The 17,646-nt window shown below is 46.5% G+C and overlaps 1 protein-coding gene across 1 annotated transcript in view; it reads right to left on the bottom strand.

Moving 5' to 3' along the window:
* LOC144146310 (uncharacterized) overlaps positions 1 to 17,646 on the bottom strand; it is an 81,246-nt gene extending 63,600 nt beyond the window's left edge. The window contains exons 1-6 of the mRNA XM_077678270.1: positions 17,619 to 17,646; positions 14,535 to 14,705; positions 13,215 to 13,375; positions 12,492 to 12,587; positions 11,804 to 11,866; positions 9,197 to 9,352 (exon numbers count right to left, since the gene is read on the bottom strand). Of these exons, the coding sequence (XP_077534396.1) occupies positions 9,197 to 9,352; positions 11,804 to 11,866; positions 12,492 to 12,587; positions 13,215 to 13,375; positions 14,535 to 14,685 (627 nt within the window). The 5' untranslated portion in view covers positions 14,686 to 14,705; positions 17,619 to 17,646. The remainder of the gene's footprint in view (positions 1 to 9,196; positions 9,353 to 11,803; positions 11,867 to 12,491; positions 12,588 to 13,214; positions 13,376 to 14,534; positions 14,706 to 17,618) is intronic.

Raw genomic sequence — 17,646 nt, 5'->3', positions numbered from 1 at the left:
CTCCTCTGGCACTCACCTCTTCCTTTTTGACCCTAGCAAATGAAGCCGTTAACAGAAGCAGGCGAACAACCAGCAAGCAAGCGCCGCGTGTGCTTTCCCGCCACCCTCTCCCACCTTCTTAGAGTACCCTTCAAGAGGAAAAGGTGAGATAACCCCTTTTATGACCTCAACGGTCGACAATTATTCACACGCCCAGCCGCTAAATCAGACACCCCCACCCCCTACCCCAGCACCTCCCCACCAACCGATCACGCGCATCGCGAATGCTGCCGTACCCGCAGGTAACCTGATTGATTGATTGTGGGGTTTAACGCGCCGACGCAACGCAGGCGATGAGGCGCGCCGTAGTGGAGGGCTCCGGATTAATTTTGACCACCTGGGGATCTTTATCGTGCGCCAAATCTCGTACACACGGGCGTTTTTGCTTTTCGCCTCCATCAGAAAAGCGGCCGCCGCGGCCGGGAATCGAACCCGCGACCTTGTGCTCAGCAGCGCAACGCCTTAGCCACTGAGCCACCGCGGCGGGTACCCGCAGGTAACCTGAATTGCGAGCCCAAAGCGACGAATGAAACTTAACAGCCTACCATAGATGCCTCCTAGGATACTCATATGTACGCAGAACTCAAAATGGACTCAAACTCAAAACGTATTTAAACTCAAAATGTACTCAGAACTCAAAATGTACTCAAACGCAAAATATACATAGAACTTAAAATGTACTCAAACTGAAAATGTACAATTAAAGCGGAGAGTTGGGCGAGTTGGTTACTGACTAATGAACTCATACTTCTAGCGAACTTTAACACAGGAAGAAGGAAGAAAAGACGAAACACACGCTAGCCACAATTAAACAGGTTGACAGAGCCCACTGTACTAGAAATAAGGACAATAAAAGTGGAGAGTTGGCCGAGTTTGTTACTGACTAATGAACTCATACTTCTAGCGAACTTTACCACAGGACGAAGAAAGAAAATACGAAACACACGCTAGCCACATATTTCATTAGTCTGAAAATGTACCCAGAACTCAAAATGTACTCAGAACTCAAAATGTACTCAAATTCAAAATGGACTCAGAAACCATTCGGTCTTAGGCGTACTCATACTCAGATGGCCTCAAAGTCACTCAAACCCAAACTCACCATGCCACACAAGCCTCGCGCTCACTCAAACTCGAACTCACGCGTGAGTTTGAGTACAAATGTGTCTGAGTGAGTGGACTCATGAGTGAGTACGCCAACCTCTGCTCCATACACTCAACCAGGCTGTGGCGGCAAAATGCCTATTGGAGGCGACGGCCTCGCGATACACCCATTCAGGTGGATAGGCCAATGACGAAGGCAGTATGAAACTGTCTGCGGCTGGCTGGCTTTGGCTGGTTGGTGGCCTGGCTGTGGCCATCTGTAGCTGGCTGGCCTTCTGGCTGGCCAATTCCCTTCTGGGCACTCTCATCAGCACAGCCAAACCACCGCTCTTTTCCTCTCCCCGGCTGAACCCACATACATGTGCCATCCGCGCTCCTGCATTCCAGGAGGCGATACTTCCCCTTCTTTGACCCTTTCTTCTCCACCAACGAGGCATCGATCTGGCGCAGACTTCAAACCATTCCTATTAAGACGACGCCAGCTTCCCCACATAAACCCCTCGATCTACGACTCCTTATGACAGCACTGTAACCACCTCTACTACTAAAACCACCTACTACTTATCCTGGCTCTTGCACACATACCGCACCGTCCACCGATTCCCCTCCCCCTTGAGCCCCGGGAGACCATGCTTGAGGCTTCACCTGAGCACCTACGAGCCCTGGTGACCAGATCCTTGGAGGCAACGCAAACTCGCGGACTCGTGGATCAAGCAAGCTGACCACATTTTCTATCCTCCTCCTTATGCTCAAAAAGCGTTCACTGCTGCTGACTTACCTTTATTTATGGAGAGCTGATCTTTGCAGCCCATTTTTCCGTGGAGAAAAGGTTAAAAACAAACGAATTTATTAACGAAACAAGCTTTCAGTGTCCACTTTCTTTCCCTGAAGCGTTTGTCATCGCACGATCCGGAGTCACTCTGGGAAGACCGCACCGTAGACGACGAATGAGTGATGGTGGGGGCACTTGAACCGAGCAGGAAACTGGGAGATGAAGAGCACACCCGGAGTTCATTCTGTTTTCTACGTCCGAAAGTGCTTGAGTACGCGTCCATTTAGGGGCTGAGGCGGCCTGTAGTTTTCCTTGGAGTGCGATGCAATGTGGTTTCGGAACTGTGCGAGCTGAAACCAGAGGAATGAGAGCAATGCGGCTTTGACTTCGATTCTGCGTTTGCCGCTGCTAGTTGATGATGAATACCATAAAGACACCACAGAACTTTGTTTTTCCTAAGACTGAGATGTTCATATTTGGCCAATATTTTGTTCGAATATAAATGTTTCCTTCATCACTCAGTAAGAGTCACATTTACCGGAAAACCGGGAGTTACTGTTTAAACACCCCATGAAGACAAAATACAAGTTTCGTTCATGTAAAAAATCTGCTTCGATAACACTGGCACCAGTTTTATCAAAAACGTCCATCAAATAATGGAGGTAGTATTGAAAACAAATGACGCTTAACAAAGTGTACTGTTGGGCGAGTTTCATTTCACGATTTAGCTATTTTTTGAAACAGAATAAAACAGTGCCAACACCCCAGCCACTTTCTGGAGATGTCACTATGCTTCATAGACGCTAGTTTGTGCGATTTGACTCCGTCGTCCAAAGTCACCGGCAAGAAACATCACTTGGCGTTTGTATTGGGGCCTGTATTTCCGCTTGATCGTAAGTTGAATGGTAATGCACTGCACATAACACAACATTTTAGTGCGCGCCCATAATACGTCATTCCTGTCCGTATAATGTCACAGCATCGCAAAATTCAGTAGTATTTTATTTGTCTGCGGTTTTTCTCCTAAAAAACGTGTTTCGTGGCAGGAATAGAGCTGCATGAGTTACAAAGGGCTAGTTTGTTCAAAGTGAACAAAGATGCGTTTTGCCTTAAGATCCCCATAAATGAGTACTGACACGAAAAGTTTACCTTGCATGTTTATTGCTTTTAAGGCTGGTTAATAATCGGGCGAACCCAAAAACATCACTTTAAATACTTGACTGCGCGATAATTAATTACATTGAACGTCCTGAAAGTCGTTTGTTTCAATTTCCCGCGCTTTCAGTCCGAAAAGCGCATATGACCGAATCCCGGCATGACCTCACCGCTTTGTGCGGACGTCAAAACACTGCGGAGGACGGTGAAGGCGTTGCGTCGACCGCGCCGCCACCGGAGCTGAACGGCTGAGCTTCCTGAAGGTGCTTGGACTACCATTGCGACGGAAATTCGAAGACCACTTTGAATAAAACTCCTAATGGCGACTTCTATCGCGGTTCCGGGCTATATTATCGCTTCTTTTGTAGAACTTTTTTTTTGCCGACAGTGTCTTTCTGGGCAGCGGTTATGCCTGTAGCTCTGGCTACGTGCACCCGTTTGTGAATACGCCGGCGCCCAGTCGCCGCTCGTGCGGCCGCAACACCCGCGCGTGAAGTGACGTCACGAGTGTTTTAGGAGCGCGTTCCGCATCCATTCTTTTGGCTACCACGGGATGTTGTCAAGCTGATGTCAATTTGCTGAGAGCGGCTCCGCGTGTGGTTCCGTAGGGGCGTTAAATGGGATCCAATTAAAGTACGTTCGCGTCGCAGGCCTCTCATAATTCAGGCACGGTAATCTGTTGAGTAAAGAAAGTGAACTGTGCCATAATATTAACGCCGAAACGTCAGTACCACTTTAAATGGCAGCGCTGCAATCAGATGTATTCATGCAGGTAGCCAGTGTGTTGACGAGTACATTACAGATAACCAGTAGGTTGACTTGACGCCAACTAAGGGGCTGTGGTAGCAACTGGAAGCAGGTTCGCCTACCAGATCCAAAAAAAAAAAAAAACTTTGGTAAAACCACAAAGCAGTATAGCGTGAAATTTTATTCTAGCTTAGGGCACTAAATATGGCAATAACCGAACATAAAAACAGAATGTTTGAGAGAAAACAGGAAAAAAAATGTAATAAGAAATGCGAAACGTAAAATGCCTCAGGATCCAAAACAGAGAACTGATTCAAAAGAAAAAATAACAGAAGTAGACGTGACCAGCGGTTATTTTGTTGATTTTTGTGTTCTTCAGGGACATTGCAAAAGGGCTGATCGTTGCGACGTGACGAAACATCCAAGCCGGGTAAGGTTGGTGCATGGCTTGCTACAGAAAAATAATTGCCAGTTGTATACTTAAAGGCCAACTCAGAAAGCAGAAAAGCATTCGCGGTAGACGGGCTTCTTAGACGCATCTCAGTTTCCGCCCCGCGAAGGAATTCAGCTGCATGCACAGAGGACAATACTGTGATATGTACCCCGGGCCAACCCTTCATTTCCCTCTTTTTTAGTAGGCCTTTCTGCCCGGCGCGAAGGAATTCGAATTTCGAAGCTTCTAGAGCCGCGTTAATCCCCCGCTGTATATTTAAAGGCCAACTCCGAAAGCAGAAAAGCATTCGCAGTAGCCAGGCTTCTTGGACGCATCTCAGTTGTCGCCGCGCGAAGGAAATCAGCTGGAAGGTACCCGTGCAGTGTAGCGTTCAGCGGCTCCTCCCTCGCGGAACGACGCTACGGCATTTCGCGTTCCGAGGTACAAAAGACCTCTCCTCAGTAGCAGATGGCCCTGGGCACTAATTCCACCTCTGTTGGTGTGTATGCGAGGTTACCATTGCTTACGGTATTGTAACGCGCTTACTACCTGTATGTTGGGGCCTTCTCTATTTTTCTCGGTTTGCGATGCGAGCAGTGAATGCCCCCGCGTTCAGTTTTCGACTATGGCGTCCGCTGGTCTCGCAGTAGTTGTGTTTCTAACATATAATGTCAAGGGTACCGACGGCATACTTTGAAACTGGTGGAAACTGCGGCTGCCACCAAATGGAGTTTCCTAGGCGCTTTGAGGTTATCCAATTACAACTACAAATAGTTTTTTTTTATTTTTTAGAATTCGGTATGGATGTGAAAGCTACCAGCAACTCATCCTTTCTTTTTTCTTCAGCCTTGCAGACGTTCTTATCTGAAATACACTAAACCAAAGTACCATTCACTGATTACCTTATCAAAGCATGACAGGCATGGTTGTTTCTCCACGGGACAATAGCTATGGCCGTTTGTTATTGGCTCACCCGCTGAGCTTTACTAAGAATCACCCGACACCATGTAAGACCCTAAAAGATACAACGACCAAATAACAACTCCGACTTTTCTAGATATACACAGAATGTTTTCCGTAGCACTGTGTGAGAATTTAACGTGCCGCTTAAGAGCAGATTTATTATTATGAGAACACGTGCGCGACGGTTTCTTCTTTTCTTTTCTTTTTTTTTTCTTTCATGTCAAAATATCCCAGGTATGGAGTGCTGCCTGGTCCGGAAGTAAAACAGCCTCCCGGATACCTTGGAGGCTACACTCGAAAGGTTCAACCATGCTAGGAAGGGTCTTGGGGACACAGACAGCACTCCCTCACCTGAGAAGGATCTGACCACCCTGGTTTAGTAGTTGGCCAAACCCCCTCATGAGTGACCAACCCAAATCTCGGCCCTCAGTCCCCAGCAGTTGTAGAAGGCCTGACCACGGCGGCGGTCAGGCAAGTGATACAGCGGAGGGTGCTAAGAATTCCTGGATCCGGACAAGCCGCCTATGAAACTTGAACTTGGCAACGTTCAACGCACGAACCCTCTCTAGCGAGGGTAGCTTAGCTGTACTACTAGAGGAACTTAAAGACGTTACGTGGGGTATTATTGGGCTCAGTGAGGTTAGAAGAACAGGAGAAGGCTGCATAGAACTGACTAGCGGGCATATTTTGTGCTATCGGGGGCCTCACGAAAAAAAAGAGCACGAGATAGAATTTTCGATCAACAGGGAAATAGCAGGAAATGTGGAAGAATTCTTTAGTGCTAACGAAAGGGTTGGAGTCGTGGTGATCAAGCTTACCAAGCGGTACAGGTTAAAGATAATACAAGCGTATGCGCCAACAGCTAGCTACGAGGACGAGGCCGTGGATAGTTTCTAGGAAGAGGTCTAGTCAGCAATTAATAAGGGAACCGCGCAGTTCACAATTGTAACGGGAGACTTTAACGCAAAAGTAGGTGCAAAGAGAGTAGGAGAAAAATCAGTGGGAAATTTTGAAATAGGCATTTGCAACTGTCAAGGTGACACACTGGTTGGATTTGCAGAGAGAAATAACGTCAAACTACTGAACACATTCTTCCGGAAACGCAAGAGTAGGAAATGGACTTGGAAAAGTACTGACGGGATTATAAAAAACGAAATTGACTTCATTCTGAGTGACAATCCAGGTATTGTGCAAGAAGTGGAGGTACTAAGCAAGATTCGGTGCAGTGATCATAGGATGGTTAGGTGCAAAGTAAGGCTAAATCTCAAAAAAGAAAGAAGGAAGCTCGTAAAAAGTAAGAAGCCCGACGTCAGGTCAGTAAGAGACAGGGCGCGTCAGCTTAAAATAACCCTTCCGAACAGGTACGCACTTTAGACGTTAGAACGAGGACAGTGTGGGCACTCTAAATGATAACCTAACACAGCAATCACAGAGTCAGAAGCGGCTACTGGAGAAGCAGTATGTAGGAAGCAAACTGGAAAACTAACTAGGCAAACAAAGGAACTTAATTTTCAGCGCCAGAAGATGATATTGTCGAGTACGGTGGATCAAACTGCACTAGCCGAGCTGTCAAAATTAATAAACAAAAGTGTAAAACAAATAACACTCGTGCATACAACATGGCGGCCATCGTTGAAACTTTAGAAAGAGGAGAAAGCTTGAAGGCAACAAGGAGGAAGCTGGCTATTGGCAGATATAGAATGTAGGCACTTAGAGATGAACACGGTAACGTTACGCACAATAGGGAAGAGATAATAAAAATCGCAGAAAGGTTCTACACCAGGCTATACGCGAGTGACGCTGGAGCGAGACAAAGTACCGAGCCCACAAGCGTTGCTTGCGATGTTCCACCAGTAACGAAAGAGGAAGTAGAAAAGGCACTTAAGGGCATGAAAAGAGGGAAAGCTGCAGGCGACGACGGCATAACCATAGACCTTCTAAAGATGGTGGAGATATAATTCTAGAAAAGCTTGCTGAACTATTCTCAGCATGTTTAAGGACTTCAAAAGTACCAAAGCCTGGGAAAACGCCAATATGGTTTTAATCCACAAGAAGAAAGAACAAAGATCTTAACCAATACAGACCCATCAGCCTTCTGTCGGTTGTATACAAGCTATTTAGCAAGATATTACTTAGCCGCATAACCGCCAGCCTAGAGTTCCAACAAACCACGGAAGAGGCTGGGTTCAGAAAAGGATACTCTACAATGGATCACATCCATGTCATCCACCAAGTAATAGAAAAATGCGCAGAGTATAGTAAGCCACTTTACATGATATTTATAGACTTTGAAAAAGCGTTCGATTCAGTAAGCACCGCTGCAGTGATGGACACCTTAAATGACAAAGGAATAGAGAAGACCTACCTACTACTCCTAGACGACATATATGAGGAATGCACCGGCAGGATTACACTTCACAAAGTGATAAATTCCCGACCCGAAGGGGAGTGCGACAAGGAAACACCATCTCACCAAAATTGTTCACAGCATGCCTGGAGAGTGTATTCAGGAGGCTTCACTGGGAAAACTTTGGCTCACGGATAAACGGCGAATGCTTGAGCCATTTAAGGTTTGCAGATGACATTGTCTTGCTCAGTGAATCTGCAGAGCAACTCCAAAACATGATTGAGGAACTAAAATCACAGATTCGCTGTAAGGGTAAAGATGAACATGAATGAAACTAAAGTGATGATAAATAAACATAATGGACGCGCATTTTTTAGACTAGGAGACTAAACATTTGAACAAGTACAACAATATAACTACCTTGGTCAGATGGTCAATTCGGACCCAAACCACGAGAAAGAAAACAGGCGCAGAATAGGTCTGGGATGGGGTGCATTTGGCAAGCACTCGCAAATAATGAAAAGTAAGATGCCTCTATCCCTAAAAAGAAAGGTATTCAACCAATGCGTCTTGCCGGTGATTACATACGGAGCGGAAGCTTGGCGACTTACTAAACAATTAGAAAGCAAGCATAGGTCCGCTCAACGTGCCATGGAGAGAATAATGCTAGGAGCAACGCTTAGGGGACAGAAAACGAGCTACCTGGATGAGGGAATAAACTAGGACAGATGATATCATAGTCCAGGGTAAGAAAAAGAAAAGGACTTGGGCTGGCCATGTGGTACGGCGTACGGAAAACAGGTGTACCACAAGGACAACAGAGTGGACACCGCGAGACGGGACTAGAAGAAGAGGAAGGCCATTAACTCGATGGAGAGATGAAGTAAGAAAATTCGGAGGCAAGGAATGGGCACGGACAGCACAGGACAGAAACGGGTGGAGGTGAATGGGGGATGCCTTTATTCTGCGATGGACCCAAATAGGCTGTTGTTGGTGATGATGGTGATTTATTACCTTAGGCAGAGTTAATGGCGTTGTTTAGCTCACTGCCCGTCCCCGTCCCACCACATTTTAGGGGAAGAGGTCATGGCCGCCGTGGTCCCAACAAAACAAAGCAGTGTGCTACCATGTGGACGAGTTCTAGCTATTTTTGTATTCCTTACTGCCGACGGGTGCAAGGATGCCAAAGCCCATTTTGATATTAAGTTCCGTGGCCCGAGAGTACATTCACGACAGCAGTGCAATGATACAGGATGAAAATTTTGACACCCAGCTGCTACCGAAACAGGTAAGCGTAAACTCCAGCAACAGTATTAGATAGTTCGTATATATATTTCGTTTTGGTGATGTGTTACAACAATTCTAATTAAAACAGCCATTTCATTGAAACCCTTTCAGCAGCGAGGCTAGATACACGCATTCCTGTAAGCCATGGCCAATGCTCTCTAATGCAACTATACCTACATGGACTTCTGCCACCGACTAAGTCCAGGACTTGGTGTTGGTACCACTATAAATTCCATGTTTGCACATGTTTGGATGAGCAGCTAGGCGGCCTATTTTTGTTTACGTGCACCACAAGCATACTGCTGCTCCGTTCACATATGACGCATGTACGTGGAATAAGATGTCTTGCCGTTTCGGTCTTGACGGTGGCTTTCTGCTTGAACACGAACCACTTGACGCCTTCTGTGCATGGAGGGGTTGTGAGGGAGCCGCTGTACGACAGGTAGTCGGGATCTTCGAGCCCACCGAAAAACTTCTGCAGGTCCAGCTCGGTCCCCTCTGTCTCCTGTTTCGGCAGCGAACGGGAGGTTGAAGCTCGTTACAACTTCTTACTCGCACATGGAGCACACAGGCGACCCTTTCAAATATTGCTTCGAAGGGGGCACGGAGACAGAATACGGGTTGGCTCCATTAAAACGACTACTTTGTCCAGATAACAATGATAACCAAGCGGTCAAAATTCTCTCCGGTCATTCTACCCACACTTTTGAAGGCTGCCAGCAGTACGCAGCCACATTTCTAATGCAATGGCGCCTCACGGAATACAAGAATTGTGCGGGTTACAAGTGCTCTGAGTCCTTTTACTTCAGTGAGGAGATGGTGATCTTTGTTTTTTTAATGGAGCAAGGCAAACTGAGTGGAACGAGTGCCAAAAAAAATACTTATAAGCCGGATCATAGAGAAAATAAAATTATGTAGTTGAAGTAGAAGAAAGTGCCAAAATGCGCTTAAATGAATGGTTTATAGGGCGAGGTTGCTATTATGTGACATCAGAAATGGGCTGTAATAATTTAATCTGAAATAAATACTTTAAACACCCTTAAGCAAAATTATGGTATCATTAGCTTAATCTATGATGGTTGCAGTGCAATATTGTATCTGACAGCTCTGGTAAATGTTTGCGTCGTCTTGTGTGGAGTGAGTGAAAAACTTCATTAAACGAGAGGCCATGGGGCCCTGGGGGGGAGCAAGGATGAGGGGAAAATGAGAAGGTCACAACTCGCACAATGAACACAGTTGCAGTCTTGGGGTCCTAAGTGTTTTGCATTTAATTTGAAGTGAATTACGGATAGGCCATCTCCCCACTAGCTACAACAGAGGCTTGAAGATTCACTTAGCAGAGGTGAATGCGTGCATCTGTGCAGCCTATCTGTAGTCTTGCTAAGGCAAATTCCGTCTGCCTGTTTTGACAGTCAATTCTGTATCATCCCAAGTGGGGTTCCATTACGTGTGGATTATTGTCTGCCTGTTCACTCCAGTCTGCGTGCCATGCTTTACGAAGTGTTTGTGTGTTGTGTTGCTTGAGGTCGGTATAGGGTAGTGTTATGTTGACTGAGTTACCAAGTGCAGCAGCAGCCACTCTTTGATCTGCAACCTCGCTTCCGGCGATGCCACTGTACCCAGGAACCTGGTATATAGCACCTTAGTTCAAGATTTCACGTGTATGCAGAAAAAATGGCAATAAAAATAGATCAAAAACGTGGTTTTTACAAGGCTTTCCAGATGATAATTAGCGTACGTCAGTCAGGGAGTACGCGCATATGACGGACTTCAGAATTTGGTTTTTTAAATTGATTGACAACAAGGCAAATTGTTTATGCCTGTGCCTTGAAAACACAACTATTAAAGTCCATAGTCCTGCAGCCATTAGACTTGCATTCGTGTGCAGCACAGGGCACGATAGAGGCAGTTTTTACAAGTCATAATAGTATCCCCCGCAGTTGTATTACATCGAGAGAAAAAAGTAGTGCTGCAGAATCGCCCCTTTTGGTGCCCTGGTTTTTTCAGTTTGGGTAAAAGGCAGGTCCACGACACAGGCTGGAGATTCCTCAGAAGCATAGAGAGTCAGAGATGGATGTTTTGTATGTGTCGAAAAAGAAGGCCCAGGTTTGGGATGCCTCGTCTCTATCTCGAGAGGGAACGGCATGGAAATAAATGGACGATTTATAGAGTTGTAGTGAGCATGTATCATTAATGGCGGATTTATCAGGAACGTTAGCCATTGGGAAATTTTTGAAAACATGCTACAATCAAACGTACACTTCCTGAAGCAGTCAACTTCCAGCTTTTCACAGGGATAGAGCGGGAAGTGCCATATCCAAGGCGAAGCCCCACGTGCAGCACTGTCTTGAGTACTCTTAATGCGGTTTTTAAAGCTGACCAACACACCACATTAGCTAAGTTCAGCCACAACCCGACAAAGCCGGCCAAGGATCGCAGCAGAAGTTCCTTGTACACACAGTAGGAGCGGTGTGAAAGTCATTTGAGGATGTCCATTGCCTTCAACCATCTAAATTGCAGTTGCTGAAGTTGTGGAATGAATGTGAGTTTTCCTTCGAACTCTACACAAAAACACTTTTTTGTTTTATTACAGGAATCGATCCACCGTTCAGCTTGGAACTCTTCGTGCGGAGTGCTAGCCTGCACTATGCAACCATTGCCAATTAGAGACAACGTAAATATGACCACCGCTTCTGTCTGGATTTGTAACTATCAAGCGTGCGTTAGTTTATTTATTACAACGAGGACGTGGGAGTAGGAGAAGAATCTTGTAGGATGTTTAAGTACACACCTAAGTACATCAGTCATTGAGAATCGAATTTTCCCTTAACCACGTTGAATGTGACTCAATTCTTGTTTCGTTGACATTCGCTTTACCAGTCATTACCGAAGGTGGTGCTTTACCCCCAGAACTTTAGACCAGCAAGAGCAAGGAAAAAGTGAAGGTGTAAGATACCTGCGGTGTTGTCATCTTTTTCACGAGGGGCTCCAATGTATCCTCTGGGTTGCTCTCAGCCCCCTGCGGCACAAATCGAGTTGAACGCATTAAGAAACACATAGCTTTACCATGAAATACGCACGTCATTCTCACGCAGTAAGGATGCACAGAAAACTGTTGGGAGCTAACGTACAAAAAATCATTTCAGGAGCGGGAACTTGTTGAATTCTGCAAAGACATAACACGCTCGATGAAACAAGTGGGACTTAGTTCACAGGTGGTTTGCGACGAGTGACCCTTCGGACAACTGAGAGTCCTGAGTGCCCAGTGTTAAATAAATGATCGCAGCACTAAAAGCGACTAGTGCTTGGAAAATGACATACATGTGTAGAAGTACACTAATTATAATCAGAATATAAAAATACAAATGGAAATATAATGTAAAAAATGTATTTGATAAAGATGCCTTTTTCTCACATTTGGAACAAGGTGGCAAGGTTGGCTTAAGCTCTTAACACTAGTGCAACATAACGTTGCTTTGCAGAGAGGTCAGATGACAATCGAATCGCGGCAATCACATGATCAAGCAACAGCTATGGGAGAGTGGAGAAAGGAAGTCCTCTTCATTAAACGTCAGGAAACTTTTTTTATAGTTTTTGTCAACCACAAACTCCTTCGTGGCACTCACCGAAAGACGATAACTTACCGCCGCGAATAGCGCCGCTAGGACAGCGACACCCCCACGATTTCTGATTGCTTCTTTGAAGGTCGCGTACTGCGTATCCATGTGCACCAAGTGTGCCTGCATTGGTACGGTACAAAGACGCGTTCAACAAGCGTAAGAGCTGGCTCTGTAAAGTAGGCTTTTTCGATCAACAGAAAGTGATGTAGACTAGTAGAACAGTTCCTCCACCATCTGCTACAAAATCGCACCACTCCTTGGCAAAAGATTGCCCAATTCCCCAAGAGTACCGCACCAAAAGGCAACAGCGTTTTGACCTCACTGGGCACTGAACCAACCGGAAACTTGTGTCAATCTGAAAATTGAAGTTGCTCACCCACACGGTGGCGATGTGTTACTACTAAATCCAGTGTGAAACACCACCTCGTTACAAAAGGGGAAGCATCATCATCGTCATCTTCTCCTCTGTCTGTCCAGCACCTTATGTAATAGTTTAGGCAGACGCCCATACTATGTGTGCAGCGGTGGTTATCTCATAGTTACCGGTTTACCCCTGGCGTGAGGGAAAACATGTTTTGGGGTGGGGAGGCATTGCTCATTACTGCTTCCTGCTGTTTCTCGCATTTGTCTCTATCCCAATGTTGCGAGCATCATCTGGTTACCACGGGGCTCTCAGCTTTGGTGCATTATTCTATCAGTATCAGGAACATCTCTCGGTGCGTCCCTCATGCTCGGTCTGCCACGTACCTCGAGTGGATAAGCCTTTCCGTCGAGCGTGTGCTCGGAGCCTTTTTGGTCGTCCGTGCCGAGGTGGAAGTGGAACTGGACCAGTTTGTAGTTGGTGGGCGGGTCGGTCTCATTGTCCGCCATGGTCCATTGGTACTCCTCGTCGTCGACTTTAATGAGTACTGCGCGCGCACGGACAGAACTTCACTCGGGATTATTTCAATTATTTTGATATTACGATAGCATTGTTTCTATTACTCGCGCGACCGGTTACGTCATTCATTTCTAGCCTTGTTTCTTTCCCGAACAATTCAGGCAAGGAAGATACAGCCCACCATGAGGCTGCAGAAACAATACTTGGAGACTGTAGATATACACTGAACAACGGCATATTTTTTCAAGGCAATTCCAGGGAAAGAAGGATATTCTATGCATTCTTACACTGAACCTGTCGACGTAGTCTTATAACTGCCTATGCAGCTGAGAAGAACTTCTTGCTTGACTAGTTGGTGAATAGTTGCCATGATTTGAAGCGCAACAAAAAACACGGACGAAGTAACAGAGTAGGCGAGACAGGCGCTGTCTCGTTTACTCAGTTTCTTCGTCTGTGTTTTTCGTTGCGCTTCAAATCATGGCAATCTGTCTATGATTCGTTCATACAACACTAGGACTAGGGAAAACGTTCTTCACATCGTATACGTCAGTAAATGTGGAACGAGATGCAACTTCTGTGATAAATTCTGGTACTTCAACAAACAAACACAGGTCGCAAACTGCTCAGAAGTGCTGGTACAGAGCCCTAGCTGTCCGCGGTGCACAAAGCAGAGAGTGTCTGAAGGAGGAGAAAAACATGGTAACAGTTTCGAACCCACGGGTTCGATCCAGACCACGGTGGCTGCTTCCCAGATTGGGGGGTAGTGGAAGCGAAAACGCCCTTGTGTCGAGATTTTGGCGCACGTTGAAGGTACCCAGATGGCCAAAATTAATTTTCAGCCCCGCACTTCGGCGCCCATCATAGCCCAGGTGTCTTTTCAGCGAACAAGCACCGAAAATAATTTGATTCAGTGACGCGGACCTGTGGAGACTACAAATACTTCACTGCATTGAGGCATTAGAAAATAAAATGTCTTCCATTCGCTGACTTGGAGCATCAGTGACAAATTGTGCTTTCTGTGGATTTGATTTCCTCGGGCGAGTAGTACCGAAATCTAGCATTTAATTAAGACAGTGGCACGTGGCGGATGTGCTCCAAATTCTGACCCATATAAATTATCATGGGCAGAATAGGTCAAGTGGCCGCGGCATGATAAAAAACCCGGGACCTGCGGTGTCTCGACTCACTAGCGTGACCGGTGTCAGTGACGGTGTACTTTGTCGTCGTGTTAAGGGACGTGGGTAGCGTCAGGCGCGGAGGCTCGGCCGTGGCGGGCGTCGTCAGTGCCACCGGTGACTGCTGCCCACCGCCGCACTGGTTGTTGCTGATGCACTTCATTGTGGCCCACTTGGACGCTCCTGTGCCCAGCCAACAAAAAAATGCGCCACATGAAGCGAGTACCTAGCCATCTTATCATGCGTAAAAGGGCCACCAAGACAAAATGCAACTTTGTTCAATATGAAAGAACTTTCCGTCGGTAACTCCCTCAGCTACATTCCAGCTACGGAAGATATATCAAATAAAAAATGGCAGGACTATAGAACCAGCTGACACACTTCGGGCTACAGTGGCGGAATATGGGAAGGGGTAACGTATTATGTCTTTATGTGCAAGCAGCAAGACACAGCTGCAAGTTCGTTAACTGCAGGTTAGAATTCCAGTGATACAATGAAACGGAATCAGAGGCCTCATTATCACCAGGACATGTTTTTTCTTTGATGGCCCTAGGTCGCCTGCCGCCAATCACGAAAACAAGATTATGTGACGTCATAGATAATTAACACAAAAAGTCATTGGGAGTTGGCGTTGCGTCCTCTGTGTTCCTTAAAAAACCGGGGTTTTAAAGTAACCAAACTATTGAGTCTTCTTGACAGTTTAAAGTTCCGGCACACGAGGGCGCGCAAGTGTCGAGGGGTTGCATGACGCCTGGATTTACCAGGTAGACATAAAAATAAGGCACGCGCTCTAACAAACTGCTCCATACTTTTATTTCCCAGTGGCGTACTACTGAGCAGAAAAGCCTGCCGTAGAAAATATGTGCGAGTGGAATATTATAGAATTTGCAGCACTTTTCAAGCCATGTTTAGCAGTTCATGTCAGCCAGCGCTTTCCTACTCCGTTCGGGCCGAAAGTTGTACTCAAAGGAAAACTGAAAATTTCTTTCCCACTCAACAGAAACAGTTGAACGTGGAGTGTGAAAAAAATAACTGCGTATCTTCTTGCTTCGATAGAAATGGCTTCGAAACCAGATAACGTTTCGCACTGACAGGTAGCGCAGCTATTGCTTCGTTCACTCGACCGTTTCGCATTTCCCAGCCCCTGAATGCATATTTAATTCTGACTCCTGGAACTGGTGATCCCAAAACAAGGGCATTCCAATGACCGCCTCACCGCGTGGCACCCACTGTCTTCGTGCACAACCATTCAGGGTGTATCTCGATTGCCTATGGATTCGCGTGATTTGGGCGAACTCCACTGCCGTGAAAGTGATAACCACGAGTTAACTTCATCATGGCGGCGTCAGTGGCGTAACCCACTGGCCCACAAAACCCGTGGTTCCGTGGTGTCTAGGGGTGCCACTTCAGACGAGCAATGTCTGGTTCGAGAGTGCAACATTCAGCAAGAAATTAACTACTTCACTATGGAGCTTTTTCTGAACAAAAAGTACTCACTCTTTATAAACGGCCAAGCATGTTTGGCCAACACCTATGGCTAATATCAAAACTAACTGATAATTGCCCTAGCGATTCAAAGGACTAAAACATTCACCATTAGAGGAGCTAGAAACGCCGGACAGAGTTACCGTTACTCTTCTTCTATCTTTAACAACGATGCTGTTTAAGCTGGTGGTTGGGCCGGCGAACGTGCGCAGAAAAATCTCGTCTAAGAATGACATCACCGCACGCGCAGGCATTAAGGTAGCTTCGCCACGTCGCCCTCAGGAGGGACTCTTACCGCCGCGTGTTAGGTGGCGCGACACAACTTGTACAACCATGGCTTTGCAAACGCGTCGCGGGATAGCTTGCTCTGTCGCTTGTTGAGACGAGGGGTGCAGTTTCGATGGCGGGAAGAGAAGAATTAATGGCAAAATAAAATAATCCAGAAAGCCCAGAAGCAATAACGTCAATGGAACTGTTAATTAGCGTCCCCTACGCCAGACCACAGCCGGAACGGTGGCCACCGAACGAGTTCAAACATTTTGAACAAACGCTCGTCCCGCTGCACCATCCAATTCTCTTGTAGCTTCACCGCAAAACCAGTGCGCACGCGGTCATTGTACATAGCTCAGTGACCGAGTGTTCATATCTTTTTAAGGGCTAACGACGAAAGCATTCAGAAAATTCGATCGAGCCTGAAAGCATAACCACGCAGAAACCGTGGCCTAGTCTTCAAGCGTAACCACGCATAAACTTAGCCGAACCACGAATAAGCAAGGTGGAGCCGCCAGCTTCGCTGTTTTCTCAGTCTTCGCGCCACTAGTTGGAAGCTTTCCCTATTTTGTGACTTTTTTCATAGCCTGCTTATAAAATAAACAAAGCGTAAAAATACATGTATAATACCGTGATGTCACATTAAGGGTACGGGACATACACAGCGCATCTTTCGGAGCGGAGCAGTCGCCGCGGGGAAAATGTGACTTTTGAGCCCGGAGAGCTCCAAAACGGGGCATAACAAGTGGGGCTTCCGGCGCGAGGCAGTCGTCCTGGGCATTTGAAATTACGGGGTTTCGTGCACAACCTTTTCAAAATAGAGAAGTTCTGAAGGAGACACCATTTTTTTATTGCGTGGCAGCCTCCCCTCTGCCACTGCTAATTTCATTGTACACGAAACCACATCCAGCACCGCCTCCGATGACGCCAGTGCCTACAGCACGGTGACGATCAATCCAAACAGATTTCCTTCCTGTGGATACCTCGCAGTCATCTGTCATGCTGGACTTCATCGGTAGTGCCCCCCGTTTTCCGCACATAAAAAGTGAGCTCGATTTCCACCAGCGACCGGAAACACGGACAGAGGGACTGATGAATGGGCGCACGGACAGATGGGCAGGCGGATAGACAGACCAAAATTTCGACGTGTGCCTAACCATTTAAACACATTCGTCTTCGGAATGTAAGCGCAATCACCGGAAGAGATATACCCCGTATTCAGCAATAGAAGGGCTATACGTGGTGGCTGGCCGCAGTATAAACTCATGTCGTTAAATCTCTGCGGAATTTGTATTCGACGTTAGACACAATGTTGTTGATATGTTTCAAGCAATTGCTTACCGCCGTGGGCGTAGCTCCAGTGACACCC

This window comes from Haemaphysalis longicornis, unplaced genomic scaffold (genome assembly GCF_048455015.1).
Source record: "Haemaphysalis longicornis isolate Haplotype H1 unplaced genomic scaffold, Haemaphysalis longicornis Haplotype H1 scaffold_7, whole genome shotgun sequence".
Taxonomy (NCBI): domain Eukaryota; kingdom Metazoa; phylum Arthropoda; class Arachnida; order Ixodida; family Ixodidae; genus Haemaphysalis; species Haemaphysalis longicornis.
The sequence above is the reverse complement of the archived record's forward strand: the minus strand, read 5'-3'. Positions and strand labels throughout refer to the sequence as shown.